The 25,535-nt window shown below is 46.5% G+C and overlaps 1 protein-coding gene across 4 annotated transcripts in view; it reads left to right on the forward strand.

The window, feature by feature from the left end:
* Window positions 1-25,535, forward strand: part of GAS2L1 (growth arrest specific 2 like 1) — a 181,591-nt gene that overhangs the window by 103,487 nt on the left and 52,569 nt on the right. For all 4 annotated transcript variants that reach the window (XR_003859188.1, XM_029619648.1, XM_029619647.1 and 1 more), the window contains one exon: window positions 20,311-20,418. Coding sequence is in view for 3 of the 4 variants with exons in the window: in XM_029619648.1 (XP_029475508.1) it covers window positions 20,311-20,418 (108 nt within the window). In the remaining variant the exon portion in view is untranslated. The remainder of the gene's footprint in view (window positions 1-20,310; window positions 20,419-25,535) is intronic.

Here is a 25,535-nt window from a genome sequence, read left to right on the forward strand (position 1 = left end):
TTGGGTGATCGTCACCATGGATGCCAGCCTCGCCGGCTGGGGGGCGGTCTGTCGGGACAGTTCAATTCAAGGCCGGTGGACGGAAGAGCAGTCGAGGTGGTCCATCAACCGGTTGGAGACCAGGGCAGTCCGACTAGCATTACAGGGCTTCTTCCCAATGGTACACCGTCGAGTGGTCAGGGTTCTCTCGGACAATGCGACCACAGTGGCGTACATCAATTGCCAGGGAGGCACGAGAAGTCATCTCGTTTCTTCGGAGACCGACAAGCTGATGGAGTGGGCGGAGCTCCACTTACAGCGACTAGCGGCTTCGCACATAGCGGGCATGGACAACGTGCAGGTGGACTTCCTCAGCCGACAGCATCTGGATCCAGGAGAGTGGGAACTCTCGGAAGACGCAATGCGGATGATAGTGGAGCGCTGGGGGACACCGCACGTGGATCTAATGGCAACCGTGGGAAATACAAAGGCTATCCGGTTCTTCAGACGCAGGCGAGAGAGCGGCGCGGAAGGGGTCGAACCACTGGTCCTGCCCTGGCCACGTCGGTGCCTCCTGTATGTCTTTCCTCCATGGCCACTAGTGGTCAAGGTCATTCGAAGGATAGAGGCGCATCACGGACCGGTGATCCTGGTGGCGCCGGAGTGGCCCCGACGACCGTGGTTCGCAGATCTCCTCAACTTGGCAGTGGAAGGCCCTCTTCGGCTCAGTCATCTTCCACATCTCCTCCGCCAGGGACCAATATTTTTCAAGGAGGCAGATCGCTTCTGTCTTGCGGCTTGGCTTTTGAGAGGCGCCAGCTAAGGCGGCGCAGGTATCCGGAATCCGTCATCTCGACGCTTCTGAGAGCACGTAAGATGTCCACTTCTGTCACCTATGTCAGAATATGGAAGGTTTTTGAGGAGTGGTGCGGAGCGAATGCGATTCTACCGACGCAGGCCTCTGTGGTGCAAGTTCTCTTTCTTCAGGCTGGTCTTGATTTGGGACTTGCCTATAATTCACTCCGGGTTCAGGTAGCGGCCTTGGGGGCTTTTCTCCGTAGTGACGACAGGGAGTTCCTGACCTCACATCCGGATGTCCTAAGTTTTCTCAAGGGAGTGAGACACTTGAAGCCTCCGATTCGTCCACCTTGTCCATCCTGGAATCTGAATCTGGTACTTCGTGCTCTCTGCGGTCCACCTTTCGAGCCTCGGAGTACAGCCACCATCAGGGCGTCACCCTCAAAACCATTTTTCTGGTTGCGATCAGCTCGGCGCGACGGATTTCCGAGCTGCAGGCTCTATCCTGTCGTGAGCCATACCTTCGGTTTACGCCTGGTGGAGTGTCTCTACGTACGATGCCATCGTTCCTTCCTAAGGTGGTCTCGACTTTCCATCTCAACCAATCGGTGGAGCTCCCATCATTTTCCTCCTCTGAGTCGAGTGACCTGCACAGGCTAGATGTACGTCGTTCTTTGATGCACTATCTGGAGGTCACTAATGATTTTCGGCTCTCCGATCATTTGTTTGTCCTTTGGTCGGGGCCCAGGAAGGGTTGCATGGCGTCCAAGCAATCCATTGCTCGCTGGCTGAAGGGAGCAATTATGGCGGCGTACATTGGAGCGGGTAAGTCTCCGCCGTTAGCGGTTAAGGCTCATTCCCTTCGTGCCCAGGCAACGTCTTGGGCGGAAAGCACTTCAGTCTCTACTCAGGAAATCTGTAGGGCGGCCACATGAAAGTCGCTCCACACTTTTGCGAGGCATTATCGCCTGGACGTCCGCGCGCCATCTGGCGGTCAGCTAGGAGACAGGGTCATACGGGCAGGGCTGTCCGCGGCCCACCCATGATGGGGAAGCTTTGGTACATCCCACCGTCTGGAATGATCCTGGTACGTACAGGGAAAAGAAAATTATTCCTTACCTGCTAATTTCCGTTCCTGTAGTACCATGGATCATTCCAGACACCCTCCCTTGGTTGGGGGTTGTTTTTGTGGGACATCCCTGCTTACCTGTCTTTTCTATTTCTCACTCGGTACTTCTTGGTGCTGCGAGCCTGTTCTATACCGCAGTACTGTTCGCAAGTTCACAGTTAAGAGTTTTGATTCCAAGTTTAGTTGCTGTCGGTTGACAGCTGTTATTAAGATTTGCGATTACTTGATCCCTCTGGTTCTGTCTCTTCTCTTCTTGGCTTTGCTAGTCCAGTTACTGAGAATTGAGGCAGGGGAGGAGTGGCTATATAGGTCCTCCCCTGGAAGTTTTTGTTCTGACTCCATCTGCTGGACGGGGGACATAACCCACCGTCTGGAATGATCCATGGTACTACAGGAATGAAAATTAGCAGGTAAGGAATAATTTTCTTATTAAAGTGAAGCCCTGAAGGGGCATTCATTTCCCATGCTAAAGGTCTCTGGAGTGTGGAACTTTTTATTTCCTTAATGTGAAAGAAGCAGCCTCTCTCTGTCTTTATTTGAAAAGGTGCCTTTCTACTTCACCCCTGAAAATGACCCTATCTACAGAATTCTAAAGGTTTGGCATTGTTATCCAATGCAGCCATTCCATTAGTAAAGAAAATTTTAGGCCAAGTAAGTGTTCAATGGCCTTGGCCTTGTATCTGAAAGAGTAGAGGGGGATAGAGTAAGGGAAATATGTGCCAGAATTGTCTAGCAAACACCCCATTGTTGTTGGCTATAAATAATACAGTCACCAAACACATCTGGAACCCAAACGTGCGCTGCTAATACCCAGTGGTAACATTTTCAATTTTAACTAATGTAAAATTTGCTATTACCTGGCTTGATCTTCAAGGGCTCCTCTTTGTCCTGCATTTCTGCTCTTTCCTTACTCCCATATGAACATGCCGATTCCATTCTTTCCATTTTTTTCTGTTGGATGTTTGGATTTGAGGACCAGTTATCTGCTTAGAGCCTGCATATGCTTCCTTGAGCACCCTCAGGCTCTCTGAACATGAGCGTGGACTGCACTCTGTTTTGGGGGGCTTCTCTTTGGAGGGTCTCTTTGGAACTAAAGTTTTTACAATTTGAAGTTATATTTATTGTTTCACAAATTTAATAAAAGATATTACATCCTGTAATAAAGCAAACACTGTTGCATAAAGCAAAATTCAGTGTTAAGCATTTTCAGTCCCCAAGTGGAGATGACAACAAATAGAAATAAACATGGGTAGGAAAATTTTAAGGTAATATGAATCCATGTTGCAAAAGAAAACTGTGAGGATTCAAAGTCTCAGGGAAGGTCACTAGAGAGGAGAAAGAATCTAATTTGTCCATAATGACCTTATCCACTTCACCCTCATGAGATTAACAAGAACAACCAACTGTTCAAGTTCATAGAATACATACCCTGTGCCCCTGAAGGTCACCTTGCATTTAGCAGGACTAAGTTTTGCACCTCCGAGCCTAGTGCAAGAGATTTCTTTCCACAAATGAAATGAAGTCGCAGTGGTGTAGCCAGAACTGATTTTTTGGGTGTTGGCGTGCAGATCTGAGATCTACTAGTTCTATTCTTATTGATAATACCATATACTACACCCTACACTGGCTTTCTAAGTAGTTTGCAGCAGCCATTATGCATCATGCATGAATCTTTAAAACATTTTACTTCAGTTATTAGCATTAAAAATTCCTTATTAATCTGAATTAATTTATTTTATATTTATTCCAACTTATAAATGCACTGAAAATCCGGATTTTGCACGAGGCTGCTCCTCTTCCCACAACTTCCTTGTCACAGGGAAAGACAGAGCCGAGAGCTGTGCTAATCCCAGCCCTCTTCTTGCCTCCTTTCCTATGTTGTGATTGGATGGGATTCAGAGAGGAGGCGGAGCATAACAGCCCTTCTAGAAGAGGTGGTGAAGACAAAAACTGAAAGATTTCAAAGGGGCATGGGATAAACACTTTGGATCCCTAAAGACTAGAGGATAAAAATGAAGAAAAGAGTGCGTGAGGGTAACCTGCTGGTGTGGTGGTTACTACCCTTAACCATTAAGCCTTCATACTGTTGATGCAACTCCATTATTTTGCTCTGCTTTAATGGCAAGGGGAATTAGATTCAGACAGCAACCAAGAAGGACATTGAATTTTACAGACTGGTAAAACAAATAAGAATATGGATAACTTGCTGATTCGGCTGTTACTACCCTTCACCAATAAGCCTGATACTTTTCATGCAACTCCTATATTGCTCTCTGCTTCAGCAGCAAGAGATAACGAAGAATTGGATGCTGCCTTGGGTAAAGCCATGCTGACTTTGTTCCATTATATGCTGTGGCAGGTACTACCATAGGCTTGCTGGGCAGACTGGATGGACCTTTTCCGCCCTCGTTTCTATAGTTTAGCAAAAAGGGAACTGGAAAGGGAATACTTAATGCTTCTCTGTGTTATGTATTTTGATTTGAGAATGTTAAGTTCTAGTAATCTATGAAAGAGATTTGCATTGAAACTACTAAGAGCTCATTTAAAGTTATTGAGTGTTGAGAGCCAAACGCTGCCCTGCTTGAATGTTTGGCTGCATTGATGGAGTCCCTGTAAACTGTAGACTCTGGAAAGGTGATTCTTTATTTAGAAGCTGTGTGCAGGGTTGGCCGGAGTAATTAATTCCTGGTAAATTTTAAAGCAGCTGGTGGAAGTTCTTTCTCTAAAAGTAGTGAGGATGGCTTAAGTCTCACTAGTACTTGCACTACTAAAAGTTTCAGAAATTTGCACTTATTATGTAGCCAGTTTAAATTGCAGTAAACTGAAGGTCTCTGGGGCAGATAAAAGTGGGAGGAATTAAGCCCTGGAAGTTAAGCCAGGGACCTTCATAAGAATGTGAATGTAGTTGTCAAAAACGTAAGCTCAGGCAAGCAATATGGTTAACAGTTAGCCTTAATAAGGCTGGATACTAAGGTAAAATGCTAAGAGCAGGGAGAAGAGCTCTCTAGGGAAAAACTTATATTGTAAGCATTGGTTTGAAGATGGGAGACACATAATTAAGACCAAAGCAAAATGGTGTGGTGGTGTGCATTTGTTATTGTTTTAAACCACTGGAAACTTAATTTCCGAAATTATAAAATCTTGTATTAAACTACTCAGTTTGGTTGTCCCATTGGTTTTCTTTCTTTTCTACGTGAAAGAGTCTATCTTAGGCTTATCTAAGGGGGTTAGGAATTTTGGCACGGGAAGCTTTGTAAGGGCATGGTGAAGCTACAGATGAGGCAATAGGTCAAGTCCCTGCTCTACGACACTCCTTCTCTACTGGTAGTCCCTAGCTTAATAAGGTTTAACTACAGCCCCTGTGTTTTAGAAGCAGGCAGAAACAGCACTACCCTCTGGCCAAGAGGCAAGATCCATGGCATTGATGGGAATTAGGGGGCTGATACAAGTGAATTCTAATCAACTTTTTCTGCTCCTCCAGTGGTTCGCTGAGCTCATGGAGTATCATTGTTCTAAGGGTGCCAATGAGTCCATTCCAGCAGCATAGCTCCTTCCCTCCAAGTTATATAGAAATTAATATATTTTCTCCTTCATTTTATTTTAAATTGTGGTGGCAGTGGGTCCATCTGTAGGAAGTTATATCAGATCTGTGAAGCAGCAGAATTTGGCATTGGTGGCCAGGGATCCCGCCTTCCAGGGGATTAGGTTTCTGCTTGGCAATGAAGATCCCTGTTAAAGCTCTCATAGTAGGCTTGAGATGGAGTATTTGGATCAGTGGAGACACTTTAAAGTGTCTCCACTGGAGTATTTGGATCAGTGGAGACACTTTAAACTATGCCCTGGAATTCAAGTGGTGGCAGTCATCCTCCAGAACCTAGCCTAATAATTAAAAAGAAAAAAGGAAATTCAGCAGAGCCCTGCACTTCAGGCATAAGGGTGACATTAAGGAGCACCATATCTGTGAATTTTGGAATTCTGGTCACCCTGAGATTAGTGGGGAGTATGGGAGATTCATCAACATTCCCCCCCCCCCCAATACACTCACACTTTGTCTGTCTCCCTTTCTCTTCCAGGGATGACCCCAGCATTCTCCCCCCTTCCTCATTCATTCCCAAGTCTGATCTCCGTGCTCTCAAACACGCCACACCACTCCCAAGCCAGACCTCAGCACTCTGCTTCCTTCATCCTCTCCCAGTCCAGACCCCAGAGCTCTCTCCCTTCCCCTTCCATCTCTGAAATTGGTGCCAGTTAACACTTTGTGCTGCAATTTTTCTTAGCTGCTGCCCCTGTCACCTTTTCTGGCTGTGCAAGCTAAGGCCTCTGCCGGCTTCTGGGCCAAGAGGCCAATTAGGCACAGACACCCACACTTACGTGGCTTTCTCCTGCTTTCTCCACCGCCACCACCATACACTGCAGGTTCCTCCTCCCTCTGACTGGCAAGCATGGCACCCAGAGATTTAATTAAAATCATGGAGTTTCTGGGTCAAATCCAAAGGGTACCTAGCTATGAGCATAGCTCCCTGCTGTCTGTCTATGGCTCTCAGTCTCAGTAGGGTCTTCTAGCCAGGGTCCTGCCTTTTCGCCTGTATTCAGGTAAATTTGTTTACTCCTTCAAGTCCCTGTATATACCACAGCAGGAGTTCCAAAGAGAGAATCTGCCAGGGGCAGCAGCAAGGTCCCCCAGCAAGGAAGACATTGCTCTTAATGTAGTTAGAAGCAGCAAGCTACTAAAGCAGGCTCTCTCTTCCCCTTCCATGATAAACTTCTGCCACTGCCAAGTCTCTTTTCAGAACCAGTAGGTCTGTCTGGACACAAGTGGTGGAATTCCAGCAAGGTATCCTTCAAGGGTGATTCTGCCCGGAACGTGGAGACAGAAGCAGGATCTTCTGCCTTCGGAATATTGAATTGCTGCTATTAAATTTTGTGTCCATCATTACCTTTCTATTGTTTACTGCTTTGAGGACTGGAAAGGTGGAATATAAATAGATGTTGATTTGATTTGATGAAGACCTGCTTTCAGAGCAGGTAGGCCTGTCTGATCCATTTTCAGTGGGAGAGCAGACCCTGCCTTCTGACCAAGCCTCTCTAAGCAGGACCCTCTGGTTCTAATTCCTGCCTTCTTCTGGACTCAGCTAAGATTGTCCTTAATTTTGGATATTTTATACTAAGGCTCCAAAATGGTTCCCAAATGGTAGAAAATGGCAAGAGTCCCATCCAAGGAAGAACCTGACTTGAGTGTGATCACAGACTCCAAACTAAAGGGGTAAAATGTTAATTGCTTCCTGTTCCTCTTTTGCAGTGCTTCTGTTAACACTTTCAAAGTCTCCTTTTCCTTACTATCTGTTAGGGTTACCATCCGCAGCAGTAGTGTCACCGCCTTTTCTTTGGAGAAGACGTCCTCGAATTCAGCATATTGCGGTGGCAGAGAAAGAGGTGGTGGCCAGGAGGGCCCTTGGCTGTGATACCTCTTGGAGACAGACGGTGTGGCAGTGAGACCCCTAGGTGGCAATTTGTAAGATCTCCCATTCGATACGGAGAGAGTGTTTCTGGAGCCAGGGTAGGCCCAAAACCATTGGGTATATTGCCTTCTCTAGCACGAAGAAGGAGATCTCCTCTTCATTGAGGATGTCAGTGCGTAGCCTCACCGGGGTGGTCACATGGGTGAGGGCAGCCGGGTCCCCTCACCTGGACAGGCTGGAAGCCTGTGCCGGTCTCCCCTGTCGCCGTCTGCTCCCGCCGGACGCTGCAGCCGTGGTGTCTTCACACACCGCCGACATTCTGCTCTCTGCCTGGTCCCCTAGGCGCGTGTTCACGCATGTTGCTTCGGGGAATTTAAAGGGCCAATGGCGCAAAAACTCTCCTCGTTCAAGGAGATGATGTCAGACAGCCCGGGTATTTGTACCAGGTCGTGCCACCACCACTTCGCCTCAGTAATAGGTCCAGCTCAGTATTGAGTGTGAGTTTTGCGTTCCTGCCTGATCCAGCGTTCCTACCTTGCTCCTTGTTCCTGATTCTTGATCCAGTTCCAGCCTTGCTTCTAGTTCCTGATTCCTGATTCCAGTGTACCTGCTCCTCGTCCCTTCTGATTGATCTCCTGGTTCTGACCCTACCTGCCTGACTCTGCTTGACCTCCGCCTGCCTGACCTCTGCTTGGTAACCTGACTCTGCTTGATCTCTGCCTGCCCTGACCTCCAACCTGTTTCTCCATTCACGCCTGTTAGCTGCCTGTCCTGGTCTCTGGCCTGTTCCTGGTTCCGTTCGTCTGCCACCTGCCTTGACTTCTGCCTGTTCGATGCAGCTTCAGCCTTCTTCTCTGACTCCATGCCTTGAGAGATCCCACCTAAGCCCTGCCGGCCCTGATACCCAAGGGCTCAACCTGCAGGGAATGAGGGCTGGTATAGGTGAAGCTCCAGTAGGGTCTTCTCCGCTTGCACCACCTCCTGACAATGAGGACCATCAGCGGTTCTCTCCTGGTGGTAGTACCACCAGGGTCCACATTTCCAACAGGTTGCTGAGGCCATGGACCTGGCGGATCTGACTGGCTGCAGGCTATTCCCAGACTGCTACAGAGACTCCAGCAGCAACAGCAATGCCTGGACATGCTGGCCGCCACAGTGGAGTGACTGGTAACCTGCCTAGATGCCGCCCCGACATCCAACAGTCACCCCCCTGCTCCAGCGATGCCGCGCTTCACAGGGGACCCGCGGAAATGTAGGGGGTTTCTAAACCACTGCTTCATGCATTTTTCCCTGTAGCCATTCCAGTTTGCCAGCGACAGTATCAAGACTACATTCATAAGAACATAAGAAATTGCCATGCTGGGTCAGACCAAGGGTCCATCAAACCCAGCATCCTGTTTCCAACAGAGGCCTAACCAGGCCACAAGAACCTGGCAATTACCAAACACTAAGAAGATCCCACACTACTGATGCAATTAATAGCAGTGGCTATTCCCTAAGTAAAATTGATTACATAGCAGTTAATGGACTTCTCCAAGAACTTATCCAAACCTTTTTTGAACCCAGCTACACTAACTGCACTAACCACATCCTCTGGCAATAAATTCCAGAGCTTAATTGTGTGTTGAGTGAAAAAGAATTTTTTCCGATTAGTCTTAAATGTGCTAGTTGCTAACTTCATGGAATGCCCCCTAGTCCTTCTATTATCCGAAAGTTTAAATAACCGATTCACATCTGCTCATTCAAGACCTCTCATGATCTTAAAGGCCGCCATCATATCCCCCCTCAGCCATCTCTTCTCCAAGCTGAACAGCCCTAACCTCTTCAGCCTTTCTTCAAAGGGTAGCTATTCCATCTCCTTTATCATTTTGGTTGCCCTTCTCTGTACCTTATCTATCGCAATTATATCTTTTTTGAGATGGCGGCGACCAGAATTGTACACAGTATTCAAGGTGAGGTATCACCATGGAGCAATACAGAGGCATTATGACATTTTCTGTTTTATTAACCATTCCCTTCCTAATAATTCCTAATATTCTTTTTGAGTTTTTGACTGCTGCAGCACACTGAGCTGACTATTTCAAAGTATTATCCACTATGATGCCTAGATCTTTTTCCTGGGTCGTAGCTCCTAATATGGAACCTAACATCATGTAACTACAGCAAGGGTTATTTTTCCCTATATGCAACACCTTGCACTTGTCCACATTAAATTTCATCTGCCATTTGGATGCCCAATCTTCCAGTCTTGTAAGGTCCTCCTGTAATGTATCACAATCCTCTTGTGATTTAACTACTCTGAATAATTTTGTATCATCCGCAAATTTGATAACCTCGCTTGTCTTATTCCTTTCCAGATCATTTATAAATATATTGAAAAGCACCGGTCCAAGTACAGATCCCTGAGGCACTCCACTGTTTACCCTTTTCCACTGAGAAAATTGACCATTTAATCCTACTCTCTGTTTCCTGTCTTTTAACCAGTTTGTAATCCATGAAATCATCTTGTCACTCCTGGACGAGAAGGCCTTGGCCTGGGCCTCCCTCTTGTGGGAACGCAGAGACCCCATGCTTCAAGACCTTCCACAGTTTGTGCAAACATTTAAACAGGTCTTTGATGAGCCTGGTTGACTGACCATAGCGGCTTCCGATCTCCTTCACCTTCGCCAGGGGTCACGCCCATTAGCGGAGTACGCGGTGGAATTCTGCACCCTGGCTTCAGACCTAGGATGGCGAGAAGATAGCCTAAGGAGCATCTTCTTGGAAGGGCTGTCACCAAAAATAAAGGATGAACTGGCTGCCCAGAAGCTTGGAGGGCCTTATTGACCTCTCTGGGCACATTGACTGCCACATCCAGCTACGCCTCCGTGAAGTCAGGCCTGGTCGAAGGACAGTACCCCTTGCACCATGCTTCTCCCGGCCCAGGGCATCACCTCTGTCCTCTGAACCGGGTCTAGCACAAGGGAAGGAGCCTATGCAGCTTGGCTGCAGCCGACTTTCTCCAGAAGTGAAACAGCGGCGGTCTTTAGGACTGTGCCTCTACTGCACCGGCAAGGGGCACATGCAGGTGCAATGTCCCAAGAGGCCGGGAAACTCCAGAGCCTAAGCATCAGCGGGGAGATGACCCTGGGCTACACCACTCCGACTCCCCAATGCACCTCTCCTGTGACTATCTTCCATTCCAATGGTGCCTTCTTGACCCAGACCCTAATTGACTCTGGAGCCGGGGGAAACTTCGTCCTAACAGACCTGGTCAACCAACTGGGTCTCCCCATGATACCTCAGACGCCACCACTGGTGATTTCTTCAATCCGTGGGGACCCTCTGCCGGGAAGGATTACCCATGTGACCACCCCGGTGAGGCTACGCACAGACATCCTCAATGAAGAGGAGATCTCCTTCTTCGTGCTAGAGAAGGCAATATACCCAATGGTTTTGGGCCTACCCTGGCTCCAGAAACACTCTCTCCGTATCGATTGGGAGATCTTACAAATTGCCACCTAGGGGTCTCACTGCCACACCGTCTGTCTCCAAGAGGTATCACAACCAAGGGCCCTCCTGGCCACCACCTCTCTTTCTCTGCCACCGCAATATGCTGAATTCGTGGACGTCTTCTCCAAAGAAAAGGCGGTGACACTACCTGAACATTGCCCATTTGAATGTGCCATTTATCTCCTCCCTGGTACTACACCACCGCGTGGTCGATTATACCCCCTATTGCTGCCAAAAACCCAGGCCATGTCTAAATATATCCAGGAGATCCTTGACCAGGGGTTCATTTGCCCCTCTACCTTGCCGGCTGGCGCCGGCTTCTTCATACCTAAAAAAAACAGGGCCTTGCGGCCCTGTATTGACTACCGCGGATTGAACGCCATAACCAGTAGAGATCGGTACCCATTACCTCTTATCCCGGAGCTGCTAGATCAGGGGTCAGGAACCTTTTTGGCTGAGAGAGCCATGAACGCCACATATTTTAAAACGTAATTGCATGAGAGCCATACAATATGTTTATTGTATGGCTAAATACAAGTAAATGTGTGCATTTTATGTAAGATCACACTTTTAAAGTACAATAAGTCTCTGAAAATATTACACCAGGCCTTAAGACACCAATACATCTCCTATTAGGAAAACGGACCAAATCAGGCTGCTATAGAGTCCTACACAGAAACTACACGCCAGCAGAAAACCTCACCTGAATCACGTGCTGACCCTCACCTAACATAGAATAAAGAGACCAAAACGCATAACAAGAAGCATGCAGACAAAACTGAATTGGAAACTGCAACAAGCCAGAGTCTCTGTATGCAGTGTAACAAAGGAAAAAAGAAACATCACCCATCCTTATAAAACAAATCAAAAAATATAAAATCATCAGTAGTAAAACTGTACTAACAAAAAGAACATATTTCGAAACAGCTGATGAGTGGAATATCCAATAATTAAAAACTCATATAAAAAATTTCCAGATAACAACAAAATATTTCAAAATAGCAGACACAAAGACCCAGTAATGAAAAATACTAAGGATACAAAAAATTTTTTGCTCTGCATACCTGGGAACGTTTGATATCCAGGTGTCCTGAGATTGTTCTGAATTAGCAGGAGGCGGGGTGGTTTGCTTGGAACTTTCTCCTCTCTGTCACACACCAGCGCTCTTTCTCACACTGGCTCTCAATTACACACCTATACACACATGCTCTCAGTACTCACATATACAAGTTTTTTCTCTCTCACTTATATAGGCTCTTAATTACACATTTACACACATGCTGTTTATCTTTTCACGCTTACACACACACACAGGCTTTCAATCACATAAATAAATGCTGTCTTTTTCTCTTACACACAGACTCTCATTCACATGCTTACAAACATGTCCTCTCTTTCTCTCATTTACACACAAGCTCTCAATCACATACTCACATGCTCCATCACCTAAACCAGCTCTCAATCACACACAGACACACATGATCTCTCTCTTACTTATACACACAGGCTCTTAATCATACATTCACATGATTTCTCTCACACACAAAGGATCTCAATCATACACACATACTCTTTCACACAAACAGGTTTTCAATCACAAACTTACACATACAGGTTCTCAGTCATACACTTACATTCATGCTCTCTCTCTCACAGCCAGGCTCTCAATCACAGACATACTCTCTTTCACATATACAGGCTCTCAATCATTCACATACATGCAATCTCTCACTCACACACACAGGATCTCAAACACACATGCTTGCTCGCTCATTCACTCTCTCTCTCCCCCATCCCGGGAACTCGCGGCAGCAGCAGCCTCCTCCCAACGCTAACCTCCTTCATTTTCAGCCCTCGCGGAGGAGGAGTCCCATCGGCCGTGGTTGAAGCTCTTCTTTATTTTCCTCCGAGCCGCGCTGCACAGTCTTCTTTTCGTCGGACTGACGCTGATCACATTAGCGTGGTCTCTTCTTCCCGCGCACGCACCCGCTGCTCACCACTTCCTCTTCCGGTGGGGGGGTGGGGAGGGGGGCAGGAAGAAGAGACCATGCCGATGCCACCGAATCCAGCTATTCTGCCGCGTTCCGCCCGGGCTGACAGCATTTTAAGCCCGGGCGGAGGAGGAGTCCCATCGGCTGCAGGGGTTGACGTTCTTCTTCATTTTTCTGCGCGCCTCTCTTCTGCTCTTCGGGCCGACGCTGACCACACTAGCGTGGTCCCTTCTTCCCACGCACGCACCCGATGCTCACCACTTCCTCTTCCGGGCCGCAGGGGGGGGGGGTGGGAAGAAGAGAGTATGCCGGTGCCGCCGACTCCAGCTATTCTGCCGCGTTCCAGCATTTTAAGCCCAGGCGGAGGAGGACCAGGGAGCAGCTGGGTCAGCGGGGGACTGGAAAGTGTGGCGACACACTTATTTAGTAGATTTGTCTGCAAGCCAGATGCAGCCATCAAAAGAGCCATATCTGGCTCGCGAGCCATGGGTTCCCGACCCCTGTGCTAGATCATCTTCAAGGGGCCAGGATATTCACGAAATTAGACTTCCGAGGGGCCTATAACCTTGTACGCATAAAACTCTGTGATGAGTGGAAGATCTCTTTTAATACCAGGGATGGCCATTATGAATATTTGGTGATGCCTTTCGGCCTTTGCAATGCCCCCGCAGTCTTCCAACACCTTATGAGCGAGGTTTTCCGGGACATGCTCCACTCCAGCGTCATCGTGTACCTAGACAATGTATTAATATACTCCCAAGATCTGCCATCCCATCGCCGAGAGGTCAAACGCATTCTTCAGCGGCTATGGGACTATAAGCTGTTTGCCAAGCTGGAGAAATGCTTGTTCAAACAAGAATCTCTGCCTTTCCTGGGCTTCATCATTTCAACCACTGGGTTACACATGGACCCTGAGAAGACTTCCAGCATCCAGAACTGGCCACAACTGTCAGGACTGTGGGCTCTACAAAGGTTTCTAGGATTTGCCAATTTCTACAGGCACTTCATTCCTCAATACTCCCGACTGGTGGCACCTTTTACTGTGCTCACCAAGAAGGAGGCCAACCTCAAGCATTGGCCGCCCAAAGCAATTGCGGCCTTCAGCGCCCTGAAGAGCGCCTTCCTTCAGGATACATGTCTTCGACACCCTGATCCCTCACGTCCCTTTGTAGTAGAGGTAGATGCCTCCGACATGGCTGTGGGGCTGTTTTAAGCCAGTAGTCGGACAAGGGTACCCTACTGCCATGCTTATACTTCTCATGATAGTTTTCTCCTGCCGAAAGAAATTACAGCATTGGAGATAAGGAGCTCCTTGCCATCAAGATGGCATTTGAGGAATGGCGACAATGGCTTGAGGGGGCCCAACACCCCATCACGGTCTTCACGGATCATTAAAACTTAGAATACCTCAGCCAAGCTCAACATTTAAACCCCCGTCAGGTCCGTTGGTCATTATTCTTTAGCCAGTTCAACTTCACTCTGTATTAGAGGGCGGCCTCCAAGAATACACGTGCCGATGCCCTCTCCAGGGTCTTTGAGACTGAGGATTCTCCCGTGATTCCGCCGTACATCATTGACCCTGCGAAGGTCTTCCTGGCCACCACCCAAGCTGCTCCTCCCGGGAAGGCAGTGGTTCCCCTCCGCCTCAGGTGAAAGGTCCTAGCCTAGGCTCATGACTCCCTCGCCACCGGACATCCAGGAAGGGCACGCACACTGGATTTACTACAGCAGTATTATTGATGGCCATGGATGGAGCAGGACGTCAGGGGTTATGTCAATTCCTGTCTAACGTGTGCCCAGCAAAAGCCTTTGACTGGATGTCCCTGGGGCCTCCTACAGCCACTACCTGTTCCTAAAGAACCTTGGACCCATCTTTCGATGGACTTCATAGTTGACCTGCCCCCGTCAGATGGTCACCACATCATCTGGGTCATTGTCTATAGGTTCTCGAGGATGGTCCACTTCACAGCCCTCCCTAAACTTCCCACGGCTCCAAAACTGGCCCAGCTGTTTACCCAGCACATTTTCCACCTTTATGGGCTTCCGCAGCACATTGCCTCCGATCACGGGGTCCAATTCACGGCAAACTTCTGGCGATCACTGTGTAAGAAGTTCAGTATCCAGCTTGATTTTCACCACCGCATACTGGCAACGGTCAGGCTGAGCGTATCAACCGGACCTTAACTACCTTCCTCCACTCCTTCATAAACAGCAGAAGATGACTGGGCCATCCTGCTTCCTTGGGCAGAATTTTCATATAACTCTCGCACCCACTCCGCAACCTGTTTATGATAGGCAACCAGCTCCGCCACTTTCCACGCGTGTCTCGGTGCCCTCACCCGCAGCTCAGCTCTGCTTTCTGTTTGGACTGACACACAGAACAATCTTTGCCGGGCAGCGGAAGAAGCAAATAAGCTGGGCAACAAACATCGACGGCCTGCACCCCTCTTCAATCCTGGGGACTGTGTGTGGCTTAGTACCAGCCACATCTACCTTTTGGGTGCCTTCAATGAGGCTGGCTCCCTGATACATTGGACCCTTCTCCATCACCGAATGAGTCGGCCGTGTCACATACCATCTGAGACTACCCTTCTCCCTGAGGATTCACAATACATTTCATGCCTTCTCCTCTGACTCCACGCCTTGAGAGACCCCGCCTAAGTCCTGCTGGCCCTGGTATCCAAGGGCTCAACCTGCGGGGAATATAGGCTGGTATAGGTGAAGCTCAAGTAGGGTCTGAAATTTCATTTTTTAGTTCCTTCAGAACTCTGGGGTGTATATCATCCGGTCCAGGTGATTTACTACTCTTCAGTTTGTCAATCAGGCCTACCATATCTTCAAAGATAACCCTTCAAAAGAGTTCAACATGGAATCTATTCTAGAGAAAAAAAGAGTCTTTTCCAGGCTTGCTATAGCATTTTATTTTATTTATTTGTTTAGATTTATATTCTGCTTTTTTCACTTTTTTCAGTGCTTCAAAGTGGATTACAGCAAAGCACTATCTTAGCGCAAAGGAAGGACCATGTTTAGTAGTTTTAAGCTCCTGGAGAGCCAATCTAGCGATCAGGGCCCTCCTACTACCAAACGGGGGGGGGGGGGGAGGGAGAGAGAGAGAGAGAGAGAGACTAGCCATAATGCCCTCACACTAGATAGGTATTTATATCTCTATGGGAGGCCCACTTGCTACCTGGGTAACATCAAACTAGGTTGAGAGAACATTGCACAAATCTCATCTTTGGGTGAGTTTCCTCACTCCGAAGGTCATCAAATCTTCACAAGAGAGCACTGTTCTGTTCGTACGTCTCGCTTTGAATGTCAAAGTGGCCCCTAACGCCCTACGCTAATACCTAAACCTCACCTCGAGTTACTAGGTGGGCCTCCTATAGAGGTATAAATACCTACCTAGGATAAGGGCATTATGGCTAATCTCTCTTCCCCCCCCCCCCCCCCCCCCCCCCCTGTGGGCCCCTGATAGGTTGGCTGGCTCTCCAGGAGCTTAAAATGGCATTTCCAAAACATTGTGCAAAACTGTGCAACCAGCCGCCCCCCCCTTTTCTCATTTGCATCACACCATGCGTTATGGTGTTTTCACATGCATTAAGGCATTTTTACCATATAGCACTTTGATAAATGACCCCCTAAATTTGTACCTGAGGCAACAGAGGGAAAGTGACTTGCCCAAGGTCACAAGGAGCGACAGCAGGACTCAAACCCTGGTCTCCTGGTTTATAGCCCACTGCTGTAACCACTAGGCTCCTCCTCCACTCCTATAGCGTCTATAATGCATCTGTTGTAACTGCAGGCTTTTCAAGCATAGAATGACAACCCGCTTGGGAGCTAATTTTCAGTTTTTTAATGATGATTTTTTTTAACTGAAAATTCTTCCCTGGGTTTTTACTGATGTATAAAAGTATGTAGAGCGGAATTGGTAAAAGTAAATGTGTTGTAGAGCAACATGCATCCTTTTACCTGCAGTGAGCAGAGGTGTTCATAATGGGAGCAGAGTTAGGGCAAGCAATGCAGCAATGTACATAGCTTTTCATTTTCCAAAAGGAGATGCAAATCTCTGTGGGTGCTTTTTTTCTGTGACAATTCTTAAAGGGAAAGTACACTGGTATGAGAATTGAGCCAAAGTCCCTGGACAAAAGTACTTGTGAACTTTGCAACAATGCAGATGGTTTAAAAAATGCCCCTTTAATGGTCATTGAGGCCACAAATAGGGTAGCAGAAAGATCCATCACTGGGGAAGGATTAATGGAAGAGAGAGAGGATGTATCTATTGCTAATTGTGATGAAGCCACAAGTTGATGGATGCTGCTTCCCTCACTCATACGCACTGCCTGTAAACCTGACATATAATGGAAATCCAATGAAGAAGTCAGAGCCTGTGGTTACTTTTGCTGTAACACTTTTATACAGGGCTAAGTTACAACCTGAACATCTGCTGGGCAGACCAGATGGTCTATTTGGTCTTTATTTAGCATCTTTTACTTTACTATGTACAGTTTTTTCTTTTGATAGCATATATTAACTGTATTTTGTTCAAAGATCTTAAATTAACTGTGAATACAAGTATTTAGGGGTTGATTGTCCCTGCCAGAGTGCATTTGTGTCATTGTGGAGCGATGATATTCGTCTCATATGATTAACTAGAGGTGGGTTCTTGTATCACTGCATTCTGGAGGCAAAGCATGGCTTGAGGTTCTACAACTAAATTAAAAAAAAAATAGCACACTTTGCTTTCTGGAAATATTTACTAGCCTTTAAGAACAACTAGCATCATAAAAGCCTTGGCTGAGGCAGACATTAAATAAATAAGACTATGGGAATTGAGTGCTGTGGGGAGCACTGTTGAGGGACCCCCCTGAAGGCTGAGCCTGTGGACCTTGATCCTCGCACTAGTGAAAATAAAGGCCAAGCTAAAATGTAGAGCTGAGGTGCCAGGCACAGAGCATCCTGGGAATGGAACAGAAAGCTGAGCTGGAGCCATTATTAATTAAGTAGCTGAACTCCTGCAGTAATGAAACGGAAGAGGGTGGAAGCAGCCAGGGATCAGCTTACGTTTTTGTTTCTGTATCTAATACGTTGGTGTCACTGGCAGACTTCTGTGTGCAGGAATGTGGTTACTTAGGAAAAACACTGACTCAAAGGATTAATAATACAGTGACTTACTATTTATATACAGCAAGTCACCATGCGCAAGGTTGGACGAGATAATGTGGTTTGAACCCAGAGCTTGCATTCTAAATTTGAGGAAAGGAAGATTAAGGGCCTGATTTCAAAAGCATTTTCACACTTAAAACTGGGTTTTGCATAAATAAATGCATTTTATCTGTGCAAATGGGATTTTGAAAATTGCTACAATGTATACCATTGAATTGTCCATAGGTTTTACATGCTCAAGTGCACTTTAAGAGCCTAATTTTCAAAAGCATTTACATGCTTAAAACTGGGCTTTTGAAAATTGTTACAATATGCGGTAGATTTTCAAAGGGGTACGTGCGAAAGATACGCGCGTACCCCCCGAAAACCTACTCCAAACCCCCCCTGCGCGCGCCGAGCCTATTTTGCATAGGCTCGGCAGTGCACACAAGCCCCGGGACGCACGTAAGTCCCGGGGCTTGCAAAAAGGTGCGGTCGGGGGCATGGCCGGGGGGCACGGTTAGGGATCAGGGGCGTGGCCGAGTGCCCCGACACAGCGGCCTGCCGCACCAGCACACGTAAGTTACTACTGCCCGGAGGCAGTAGTAACTTCTCCGATAAAGGTAGGGAGGGGTCTAGATAGGGCCGGGGGGGGGGGGGGTTAGGTAGGGGAAGGGAAGGTGCAGGGAGGTAGAAAGAAAGTTCCCTTGGAGCGGCCTCGGAGGGAACAGGCAGTGCGCGCAGGGCTCGGCGCACACAAGTTGCACAAATGTGCACCCCCTTGCACGTGCCGACCCCGGATTTTATAAGATACGCGCGGCTACGTGCGTATCTTATAAAATCCAGCGTACTTTTGTTCGCTTGTGCGTATGTTTTTAAAATCTACCTCTGTATGCCATTGAATTGTCAGTAGGTTTTACCTGCATTACCTGCACATCATAGAATCTCCTGCCCTGCACGCACTCTCCAGCTACTAGTACAAGAGTGTACAGGGATGACTTGCTAAGGGTGGACATGTTAAGGAAATGTACAAATAATAGCTATAATTAGAATTGCCACTGACACAGGGCACAGAAAAAGGGCTGATTTGCAATTCTCCAGTTTGAAATGTTTTATATTATTTGTTATACACAGTCTACTCAAGGCAGAGACACTGGAAGCTATTTACTGCAGAGCTGTGTTGCTGTTGTCTTGCAGGGTGCAATGATTACTGGTTGGGTGTGTGGAGGGGAGAGGAAGGCATTTCTTTAGGGTCACATGCGGTGTGGTGGATGATAATCCTCGTTTTTGATTTTTATTTTATTTTTCACAGGAATTTATCAGTAGTCGATAAATACAGAACCGTACATAGATTGTTTTGAATGTTGTTTTGCTTTTGTGCTTGAAGTTCGTCATACTTGACTGTGTATGTTTTATTGTAAGCCAGCATGATTGCTGGACTGTACAAACAAATCAGTAGAAAATTAGTCTCTCTTTTTTTTCTGCTGATTTTTTTTCATTATAACGGACACTGATAAATTCCTGGGAAAAATTAAATAATTGTAAACAAAGATCCCTATGGATGAAAGAACTGCATTAGTGTCCCCGGTTTTACAGCATGTTGCTTTTACCACTGTGAAGTGCTGCCCGGTTTGTAGCTGTTCCCTGAGCGCCCCGCTGCATCCTACCTTGCTGTTAGACAGGGTACGGTGCCAGGTATCTCACTCGCTTTATGGATTTGCTTAATATTACTCTAACAGTACAGTCCCACATGTCTGGTGATTTCTTTGCCCCTCCCATCTCAAAACATTACTGGAAATTTTAATTTTGTCGGTTGGAAATCAAAACTGTGAGGGGGCAAAGAATTGGTGTCACAATGTCTACATAATTCCATGGTGCAGTTCAGCAGGCAGGCGGTGCATGGTGTGAGTTGCTGAGCCATGATCTGGGGTTTTTCTCGGAGCCTATATCTAGATGTCATTTTAGGGAGTACAAAAATCCAGCCTGGTTTATGCTCCTTGTTTTGAGCGTTTTAAACTCTAGGAGCCCTGTGGCCAGCTGGCATTCTGTAGATGTGTGGTGCATGACCTTGCTGGTAAAGTACACTTGGAGGAACTTTTTTTCTGAGGCTTTTTCTGTCCCATCTCTGGAAATATCCCAGTATGGAATACGAAGTGGAAGACTCTGTGAGAGTCCCGGAAGGTAGGGGCATCCCCTGCTTCAATATTGCACTGCGAGAACCCCGCGCACCCCCCACTCAGCAGGGCACACTGAGCCTGACCCTGCTGCTGTGGGTCCAATTTCCTGTTCTGACTGTCTTCATCTCTGTATCTCTCCACAGGTGCGGGAGATCCTGGCTCGCTGCTCCTGCCCTTCCCAGTTTCCAATGATTAAAGTCTCTGAGGGGAAGTTCAAAGTGGGAGACAGTAACGCACTCATCTTTGTCAGAGTAAGTACTTTGTTAATTACTTATTTTCAGGGAAGACTTTTCCAGGTGGCGTAAACCAGTCCCCCCATCACCACAAAGTTAAGCTTTAATGGAAATAAATGTATTGGTCTACAAATTTTCAAATGTGTTCACCCTTTTAATTCTCATATCCCTGACCACTACCAGGGTGTTCCATAGTTTATATGGACCGAAGATCAAAGGTCCCTCAAATACAGAAACATGACAAGAGAAAAAGACCAGATGCCCATCCTCCCAGCTAATTTAGGTTTCCAATTCCCATCATTCCTTCAGAGATTCCCTGTATTTATCCCATGCTGTCTTGAATTCAGATGCTGTTTTTCTCTCTGCCACCTCCACTGAGAGGCTGTTCCACGTCTGAAAAGAAATATTTCCTACATCTACTTGCTTTCATCCCATGTCCCCACATTTTACAGCCTCCTTTCTGTTGAAAGAGATTTGCCTCCTGTGCATGGAAACCTTTGAGATATTTGGATGTCTCTGTCATATCTCTTCTATCTCGCCTTTCCTGTTTAGATCTCTGTTTATCCTCATATGCTTTAGAATAAAGACTACTGGCCGTTTTGGTAGCCACCCTCTGGACCAGCTCCATCCAGTTTATATCCTTTTGAAAAGTGCTGTGTACACAGTTGTACACAGTATTCCCAAATTAGATCTTACCAAGGGCTATACAAGGGCAATACCACCTCCCTTTTATTGCTGACATTCCTTTCCCGATGCAGCCAAGCATTTCTGGCTTTTGCCGTTGCTTTATCCCCCTGTTTGGCCACCTTAAGATCATCAGATATGATGAATTTCCGATCCTGCTCTTTTTGGTGCTTAGCAGAATTTTGCCTCCAATACTGTATCTCTTCCTTGGGTTTTTGCAGCCTAAGGCCCTGATTTACTAAGGCTTTTCTCCCATTGTATGTCGATGGTCCCTAAATGCTTACTCTAGTATTAAATCTTAGCTGCCAGACCCTAGACCATTCCTCGAGCTTTGCTAGATCCCTTAATTTTTCCACACCTGTCTGCCCTGTTACAGACTTTGGTATCATCCACAAAAATCCTGACAATCGTTCCACTATGTTACTCACAAAAATGTTAAAAAGAAGTGGTCCAAGGACCACTCCCTGAAGCACACTGCTGATAATGTCTCCCTCCTCAGAGTAAACTCTGTTTACCACTACAATTTGTCACCTCCCACACAGCCAGTTTCTATCCAAGTCAGTCACTCTAGCTCCCATGCCAAAGGCACTCAATTAATGTATAAGTTGCCTATTCAGAGCCATGTCAAAAGCCTTACGGAAATCCCAGTACACTACATCTAGCACTCTCCCTTCATCCAAGTCTCTGGGTGCCCAGACAAAGAAATTGAGCAGATTCATCTGAAATGATCCTTCTCTGATAAAACCATGCATGGATCTTGCATTTTATTGGATTCAAGAATCTGCACAATCATCTGTTTTAGCAGCGATCCCATTAATTAATTAATTAAATTAAAATATTTCTATTCTGCCTATCCACAATGCTAAGCGGATTACATAAAAACGTGCACAATAAAATTAATATCCAGTCTCAAGAACAAAACATAAAACATTCACAGTGAAAATCAGTAAAACAAAATAAAACATACTTTAAAAGCCTTAACTATATTCATTTTCTCACCACAGAGGACAGATTACCTGGCCTATGGTTCCCATCTTCCTCTTTACTTCCACTTTATGAACAGGAACCACATCCACTCATCTCCAATTTTCTGGAACTACTCCCAACTCTAAAGAAGCATTGAAAAGTTCAACCAGTGAAGCTGCCAGGATTTCTCCAAGTTCCCTTAATCTTTTTGGGTGTCTTCCATCTGGTCCCTTTGCCTTATCTACTTTGGGCTCAATATTCAAAGTGGGTTAGCTGGATAAGACTTATTCAGTTAACATAGCCAGATAAGTTTGAAAATTGCTACTTATGCGACTGTTAATGGGATAAGTAGCTCCTCCCCGAATTACCCATTTCCTACCCACTACTTAGTACTTATCCAGATAAGTCCTTACTTATTTGGCTAACTGGTACTGAATATTTCTGAGGTCTATATTCAGAATCATTTGGCCAGCTAACTCAGATGCTAGCCAGCTAAATGAATATTTGGGCATTTGGCTAAATTCTAGCCTGCTAATGTTAGCCGGTTTACATTGCCAGCTAAGTCTGGTCAGGCCAAATATCTATCTAAAGTTAGCTGGCTATAGTTAGCCAGCTAACTTTAAGATAGCTGGCTATATTCAACAGCGATGGGAATTTGGGAGAAACAAAATAGCAAATGAGGCAAAATTTTGTTTCATTTCATTCTCAAAGTGAAACAATTGAAAATCCGATGAAATTTCGTTGGTTTTCACGTTTCGTTTTGAAAACAAAAAAGAGATCTCTCAGGCCTAGGCCCAGGCCTGAAGCTGGAGCCTTGCCTAAGGAATAGGCCAAGGCCCAAATCAGGGGCCTCGTGCCAATGCCCAAAGTTGATATCTAGGCCCAAGGCTGGGGCCTCACTTAGGAGTAAGCCATGGCCCAACACGAGCAGCAACCTAGGCGCAAGAGTGACATTGGGGACTTGGACAAGGCCCAGGCCCAATGCTGGGGTTTTGACTGAGAGCCCAAAAATTGTACAAACTTTCCTGCTCTGTCGGGGATCCAGTGCTGCGACTGAGGCCCAGGTCTGACACCCGGGCTCGACCCAGACACCAAGTCCCAACGCCTGGGCTTCAGCCAGGACCCAGGCCCAATGCCAGGGCCTGGCCCAGAGGCTGAGTCTCTATGCTGGGGCTTTGACCCAGTCAGACCTACACCCAGCACCCAGGCCTTAGAGGTCTTCTTTCTTCTGTGTTCTGTCTGAAATAATGCTGTCTTCTCAAGAGGCACCAGTGGATGGTGCCATTTTGATGTATGGAGCCAAGCCCAATGTTGGGACCCATCCTCTGGGTATGGGGCTGGGCTGAGGCCCAGGCATCGGGTCCAGGTATCTGAGCTGGGCACTGGGCGTCAGGCATGAGCACAGGCCCTGGCCTAGACTGAGGCCCCAGCATTGGGACTGGCCTCAGGGCTGGGCCCTGGGCCAAGGCTCAAGCGTCTTGACCCAGTCTCCAGACTGGCCTGGGCCCAGGCCCTGGCCTGGCTGAGGCCCAGATAGGGTTAGGCCCCGGCATCGGGTCTGGGTCCTGACTGAGGCCCAGGCATCAGGTCCAGGCCTCCTAGCCAGGGCTTTGTGTAAGACCTAGGTCGTGGTCATAAACCCGATGCGGAAACCAGAATTGAAACAGTACTCAAGTTGCGGTCTTCCAAATGACTGATACAGAAACATAAGGACATTCTCTATTTTGTCCTGAGTCCATCTGCTACACGCTTGGAAATGCGCCATGGAGTTATCGTCACTTGTCACCACTGAGATGTAAAGAATCGTGTTTGCAGCAGAAACTTGCTTTTGCCACCCCATTTTCCTGAATGATGCCACTGCCCAGAGTTTACAGCTTGCATCTTTTAATAAATACTGAACTGTGAGGTCTTCAGAGCTCTAGTAGTGACTTCGTTGAAGAAATCTATTAGGAGGGCGGATAGGGAAGTTTTGTGACCCCAGAAAAATAAAGGCTGGGGGAGGATGAGGTTTCAGGAGACCAGAAATGGATCATTTCCTTGAATATTGCGTGTCTGTCGTCAACTGTTCTAAGCTCTAGTAATCAGACTTACCTGTGAGCAGAATGATTGAAAGATGTGGCTCAGAAAGTCATTGGGGTAGGGGGAAGAGGGACATGCTTAAGCTCATAAGAACAAAAGAAGTTGCCATACTGGGTCAGATTGAGGGTCCATCAAGCCCAGCATCCTGTTTCAACAGTGGCCAATCCAGGCTACAAGTACCTGGCAACTACCCAAACACTAAGTAGATCCCATGCTAATAATGCTAGTAGTAGCAGTGGCTATTCCCTAAGAGAACTTGACTAATATCAATTTATGGATTTCTCCTCCAAGAACTTATCCAAACCTTTTTTAAACCCAGTTAAGCTAACTGCCTTAACCACATCCTCTGGCAACAAATTCCAGAGCTTAATTGTGCACTAAGTGAAAAATAATTTTCTCTGATTTGTTTCAAATGTGCTACTTGCTAACTTCATAGATTTAGTTCCCCTAGTCCTTCTGTTTTCTGAAAGAGTAAACAACTGATTCACATTAACTCATTCTAGTCCTTTCATGATTTTGTAGACCTCTATTATATCCCTACTCGGCCATCTCTCCTCCAAGCTGAACAGCCCTAACCTCTTTAGCCGTTCCATCCCTTTTATCATTTTAGTCTCCCTTCTCTGTACCTTCTCCAATGAATCTATATCTTTTTTTGAGATGCGGAAACCAGAATTGAACACAGTACTCAAGTTGTAGTCTTCCAAATGACTGATACAGAAACATAATGACATTCTCTATTTTGTTCACCATTCCCTTCCAAATAATACCTAATATTCAGTTTGCTTTTTTAACCACCACAGCATACTCAATTAGCAATTTAAATGTTCTGTGATTTTGTTCTTTAGAATAGTTTCCACAGTTTCCCCGGCACTGAAGTCAGGCCCACTGGTCTATAATGTCAGGATCACCCGGGAACCCTTTTTAAATAGGGTTAAATAGACCCTCCAGTCTATACAAATAGACCCTCCAGTCTATACAATGGGCAATTTCAATGATAGGTTACAAATTACTAGCAATAAATCTGAAATTTCATTTTTTAGTTCTTTCAGAACCCTGGGGTGTATACCATCTGGTCTGGGTGATTTACTACCCTTCAGTTTGTCTATGTGACCTGCTGCATCTGCCAGGTTCACCGTGATTTGGTTCAGTTCATCTGAATTATCGCCCTTTAAAACCAACTCTGGAACATCTTCAATAAACACCGAAGCAAAGAATTAATTTATTCTATCCACTATGGCCTTATCTTAAGTGCCCCTTTAACCTCTCGATCATTTAACAACCAACTGACTCCCTTGCAGGCTTCCTGCTTGGAAATATTTTTTAAAGTTTTTATTATGAATTTTTGCTTCTTTGGCCAACTTTTCAAATTCTCTCCTAGCCTGATTTGTCAATGTTTTACATTTTTA

This window comes from Rhinatrema bivittatum, chromosome 11 (assembly GCF_901001135.1).
Source record: "Rhinatrema bivittatum chromosome 11, aRhiBiv1.1, whole genome shotgun sequence".
Lineage (NCBI taxonomy): Eukaryota > Metazoa > Chordata > Amphibia > Gymnophiona > Rhinatrematidae > Rhinatrema > Rhinatrema bivittatum.